This window comes from Melanostigma gelatinosum (genome assembly GCF_949748355.1).
Source record: "Melanostigma gelatinosum genome assembly, chromosome: 11".
Classification (NCBI taxonomy): domain Eukaryota; kingdom Metazoa; phylum Chordata; class Actinopteri; order Perciformes; family Zoarcidae; genus Melanostigma; species Melanostigma gelatinosum.
In genome coordinates this window covers 27879860-27885859 of record NC_136644.1, presented here as the reverse complement: position 1 = coordinate 27885859, position 6000 = coordinate 27879860, and the positions used below count along the sequence as shown (strand labels likewise).

The following is a 6000-nucleotide window of genomic DNA, read 5'->3' as shown; positions in this document are numbered from 1 at the left end:
ACCCCTGTGCGCAATGAGGAATAATCCTCACCTCGGTTCGGAGTCTCCCCGCTATCTAAAGACCAACCCCGCTGACGAAGCTCCTCCCTAGTCTTCATGCAGCTACTTGTGGTGGGTATTTATGCACTGAAGACCGCTGGTTTAGCAGAGCGACTAGCAAGCTAGCAACTCTCCTGAAACCACGGACATGCTCCCAAGCAAGCTTCAACCACGTTCGCCACAGCACTACAGAAAACCAGCTCAACGAACCCAAAGGGCAACGTCGCTACAGTCTACCAGGGAAAACTCCGCACAACTTTGATGGAATTGCGCACTGAGCAACTTGCAGGCGTCATCTGGGCCCGCTGCAGCACAATCATAACCACGAATCCCCCCCCCTCACCAAGTCCGGATAAGAAAGACCCAAAAATAAATATGAACATAACTCACCCAGTAGATATATCCCAAACCCGTTGTCCTTTGCATTGAATCAATACATGAGCAGCTACGTTTACCGGCGGCACAAGTAAACAAAAGGAGGAAGCAAACAATCAATCTGCACACAGAAACGTAGATGAAAACCAACCTTCAGAAATATTTACCGTTTAGTTGACCCAAACGCTGCAAACAAAACAAATCCGAACACGCACGCCAGGTACAAAAATGCCCACAAATACAAAAGTACCCCTTCCCAAGTCTCACCTAAATCGTAGCATAAACGGGAAAAAAGCCGGACGAGCCCCCAATTTGTCATAACCCGGCTCCTAGGCCATGACAAATACGGCAGACGCAACAAATGATGGTAACGAGAAATGTTTATTTAACCAAATGAAACCCAAGGAAACCAAAATAACCGGCAGCAACTGGCTGGGAACACTCCACGTACGCCGGAGAGTAAACCCGCCCCGAGCACCGCTAGAGCAGGTTTATGCCTCCCTGCTCCTGGACCAGGTGCGTCGCATCAGGTAATCTGCTCTCTAGGGACAGAGGGACAAAAGCATACTTGCAGTGATTAGAGACAGGGGCCGTCACAATATATATGTATATATATATTCATATATATATACCTTTAGTTCATCGAGCAGCACTTCAAAATAAAAGTGCACAATACACTACTTATGAATTCATTGTTGAATTTTGCGCATAACAATGAGATTAATCTAAAAAAAAAGCGATTAATCGTGATTAAAAATTGTAATCGTTGCCCAGCACTAATATATATATATATATATATATATATATATATATATATATATATATATAAATATAAATATTTAAAATATAATATGTGTGTGTGCAGGATGTTTGTTTCTTACTTCCTGTCCTTCAGTCAGGAATGTGAAGGAACAATGAAGGGAAATCCCCCCCTCCCTCCTTTTCACACCCATGATGACATCATTGTCAAACTGTAACGTCATTGGCTGATAGATGAAGCTCCTCCCAAGACGCTGTAAAAAATGTTTTTATTGAATCGGAGCAGCAGAAGAAGAATGAACAGCATGTAGCTGCTGATTATTCAACACACACACACACACACACACACAGACTTTGACCTCTGGACTCTTTTTCTTTCTGCTCCTGAAGACACGAGGACGTCTTCGTCTGCAAGTCGACTTTTTCGTTTCTTCTTCTGTGGTTTTGCTCTTTAATTTTGCTCCACGTCTGAGGATTTAAAGACTTTTCTTTGCACGATGAGCCGCGTGGGACACAAATATAAATACCAGTAGATTTAAATACGAGTTGGTAATCGGGGGGGCGATGGAGGACTCCAACTACAACCTGCTGCAGGGTCGATTCAAACAGCTACAAGGTAAGAAGAAGAAGAAGAAGAAGAAGACTGAGGGGTCACAGGTCAGCCATGTTGGTTCTGGTCTCTGAGACCAGGTTCAGGATCAATTCAAGACCACCTTCATCTGGACCATTTCCTGCTGGTCTCGTGTGTGTGTGTGTGTGTGTAGATGAGCGGGAGGCGGTGCAGAAGAAGACCTTCACTAAGTGGGTGAACTCTCACTTGTCCAGAGTCTCCTGCAGGATCACAGACCTGTACCTGGACCTGAGGGACGGACGCATGCTCATCAAACTACTGGAGGTCCTATCAGGAGAGAGACTGGTACAGTACACAGAGTACACACTGAGTACACACCTGTCAGGAGAGAGACTGGTACAGTACACAGAGTACACACTGAGTACACACCTGTCAGGAGAGAGACTGGTACAGTACACACTGAGTACACACCTGTCAGGAGAGAGACTGGTACAGTACACAGAGTACACACTGAGTACACACCTGTCAGGAGAGAGACTGGTACAGTACACAGAGTACACACTGAGTACACACCTGTCAGGAGAGAGACTGGTACAGTACACAGAGTACACACTGAGTACACACCTGTCAGGAGAGAGACTGGTACAGTACACAGAGTACACACTGAGTACACACCTGTCAGGAGAGAGACTGGTACAGTACACAGAGTACACACTGAGTACACACCTGTCAGGAGAGAGACTGGTACAGTACACAGAGTACACACTGAGTACACACCTGTCAGGAGAGAGACTGGTACAGTACACAGAGTACACACAGAGTACACACCTGTCAGGAGAGAGACTGGTACAGTACACAGAGTACACACTGAGTACACACCTATCAGGAGAGAGACTGGTACAGTACACAGAGTACACACTGAGTACACACCTGTCAGGAGAGAGACTGGTACAGTACACAGAGTACACACAGAGTACACACCTGTCAGGAGAGAGACTGGTACAGTACACAGAGTACACACTGAGTACACACCTGTCAGGAGAGAGAATGGTACAGTACACAGAGTACACACCTGTCAGGAGAGAGACTGGTACAGTACACAGAGTACACACAGAGTACACACCTGTCAGGAGAGAGACTGGTACAGTACACAGAGTACACACAGAGTACACACAGAGTACACACCTGTCAGGAGAGAGACTGGTACAGTACACAGAGTAGACACAGAGTACACATTTAATTCACAGTCAATTATTTTTATTTTTTCTCTTTCGTCTTCTTCGTTGGTGTCCAGCCGAAGCCCACCAAAGGCCGGATGCGTATTCACTGTCTGGAAAACGTGGACAAAGCTCTGCAGTTCCTGAAGGAGCAGAGGGTTCACATGGAGAACATGGGTTGTCACGACATCGTGGACGGGAACCACCGACTGGTGCTGGGCCTCATCTGGACCATCATCCTGCGCTTCCAGGTAATGACCTCACCTGAGAGGACAGGTAACCCTGAGGGTGTGACTAATACCTGGAACCATCGTGACCATCCCATAATGTTCTGATGAAATGGAAACTGTTGTATAATGCTCCAGTAAATAGGACGGACCTCAGATACGACTTGACAACGGGAGATATTCCCAGTCCTAGCATAAAGCTAATGTTATGCTAGTACAAAGCTAACCTTATATTAGCATAAAGCATAATGTTATGCTAGCATTTATTATGTAATTTAAATAAAAATATATATAATATAACAAAATAAAAAACTTAGGTTTCATCGGATAGTTTCAGTAAATATTTTGGTAACTTTATCATGAAGTTCACCTGCGTTTATTAAACAGCTCAGGTTAAAGTAGAGACATCAGGTCAAAATCTTATATCCATCTTTCAGTTGTTTGGTTCTGTTATTTAGATAGCTATGCCTTGTCTGAATAAAATAATACAAAGATCATGTAATTCGGTCAAGGCGTTACAAAGTTATTCCACTTTGAAGATGGTAGAAACGTGTGGATTAATGAATAGATTTCCATGTATCTGTATTATAGGCAATGGCACCGTAATGTGGAGGATTATCACAAATTTGGCAAACAAAATGTACTAAATGCACACTGAGCGCGTGACGTCACAGAAAGGGGTTATGGCTTTAATGGCATCGCCCAAGGCAGCCGGCGTTTGCGGCGGGAAGGGTGGGTCAGAAAAACATTAATTTATGGCCGATTAATCAATTTATAGGGATTTCTGTTACTTACCAACAGATTCTATGTACTTTTTGCTACAAGATACAGTGAAATCGATTTTCTGAAAGTGATGATAGACGCATGATTTTGCTAACTGAAAGCTCAAAACTGAAAGTCAACAAACTTCTCGTGTACTTAGAAATTTCGTTGACCCACCTGCATGGAGCTGCGATCGTCTGCTTCAATCGTGACTACTCGGCTGTTCCAAATAAGGTTCGGTAACAACCGTAAATGGTTTTGTGCACCCGCTCAAGTCGCGTCATTGCCGGAAACTCCGTGCAGCGAGGCGGCGGTGGAACCCCCGTTACTCGCCTTCTCGGGCTAGTTCGTCACAATGTATGCGAGCAATGAATACAGATGTTTTGATATTATTAATCTACATTTTATAACCTTTCCATAGATACAAACCGTTTTGTTCTAGCCCGAAAAATAAATTCACAGCAGCAGAGTTACCGCGCCAGGATAGTGTGTACGCTGATATTCTACACGGATCCACTCTGGATCTGATGTCCCTAGTTAAAGTACAGTTAGACCGTCATAGTGGAAACACCAGACAGGTGGAGCTTAGTGTACTCACCTGTAAACACTAGACAGGTGGAGGTTAGTGTGCTCACCTGTAAACACTAGACAGGTGGAGGTTAGTGTACTCACCTGTAAACACCAGACAGGTGGAGGTTAGTGTACTCACCTGTAAACACCAGACAGGTGGAGGTTAGTGTGCTCACCTGTAAACACTAGACAGGTGGAGGTTAGTGTGCTCACCTGTAAACACTAGACAGGTGGAGGTTAGTGTGCTCACCTGTAAACACCAGACAGGTGGAGGTTAGTGTGCTCACCTGTAAACACTAGACAGGTGGAGGTTAGTGTGCTCACCTGTAAACACCAGACAGGTGGAGGTTAGTGTGCTCACCTGTAAACACTAGACAGGTGGAGGTTAGTGTACTCACCTGTAAACACCAGACAGGTGGAGCTTAGTGTACTCACCTGTAAACACCAGACAGGTGGAGGTTAGTGTGCTCACCTGTAAACACTAGACAGGTGGAGGTTAGTGTACTCACCTGTAAACACCAGACAGGTGGAGGTTAGTGTGCTCACCTGTAAACACCAGACAGGTGGAGCTTAGTGTACTCACCTGTAAACACCAGACAGGTGGAGGTTAGTGTGCTCACCTGTAAACACCAGACAGGTGGAGCTTAGTGTACTCACCTGTAAACACCAGACAGGTGGAGGTTAGTGTACTCACCTGTAAACACCAGACAGGTGGAGGTTAGTGTGCTCACCTGTAAACACCAGACAGGTGGAGGTGTGACTGTGTTGTGTCTCAGATTCAGGACATCAGTGTGGAGACTGAAGACAACAAAGAGAAGAGATCAGCTAAAGACGCTCTGCTGCTGTGGTGTCAGATGAAGACGGCGGGGTAAGTACCTGTATTTATACTACTATTACTGCTACTGCTACTACTATTGAGTACTCCTGATACTTCTACCATGTTTGGTGTGTTTACTCTGACATTGTTTCTTCAGATATCCCAACGTGAACATCCACAACTTCAGCACCAGCTGGAGAGACGGCATGGCCTTCAACGCTCTCATCCACAAGCACAGGTAACCTCTTCATCATCATCATCATCATTGTCATCTTCATCATCATCACTTTAAACCATTTCCAGCTGGTAAATAAAGTTGTTTCTCACTTTCAGATCCGATCTGATTGATTTTGACAAACTGAAGAAGTCCAACGCTCACCATAACCTGCAGAACGCTTTCAACCTGGCAGAGCAACACCTGGGCGTCACCAAGCTGCTGGATCCAGAGGGTAACCTACTGGACCGGTTTAACAAAAACCTGACCTGAAAACACGTACAGTTTAACTAACCCTGACCTGAAACACATACAGTTTAACTAACCCTGACCTGAAACACATACAGTTTAACTAACCCTGACCTGAAACACATACAGTTTAACTAACCCTGACCTGAAACACATACAGTTTAACTAACCCTGACCTGAAACACATACAGTTTAACTAA

At 44.9% G+C, this 6000-nt stretch overlaps 1 protein-coding gene across 2 annotated transcripts in view; it reads left to right on the top strand.

The window, feature by feature from the left end:
* The window catches only part of LOC306784927 (spectrin beta chain, non-erythrocytic 1-like), a 41875-nt gene that overhangs the window by 9814 nt on the left and 26061 nt on the right, over positions 1 to 6000 (top strand). The window contains exons 1-6 of one of the 2 annotated variants that reach the window (XM_079279126.1): positions 1523 to 1789; positions 1938 to 2089; positions 3039 to 3212; positions 5297 to 5388; positions 5495 to 5575; positions 5671 to 5786. In XM_079279126.1, the coding sequence (XP_079135252.1) occupies positions 1738 to 1789; positions 1938 to 2089; positions 3039 to 3212; positions 5297 to 5388; positions 5495 to 5575; positions 5671 to 5786 (667 nt within the window). In that variant the 5' untranslated portion in view covers positions 1523 to 1737. Of the gene's footprint in view, positions 1 to 1522; positions 1790 to 1937; positions 2090 to 3038; positions 3213 to 5296; positions 5389 to 5494; positions 5576 to 5670; positions 5787 to 6000 lie in introns of those variants that run through there. The other variant, XM_079279125.1, reaches the window with a different exon arrangement.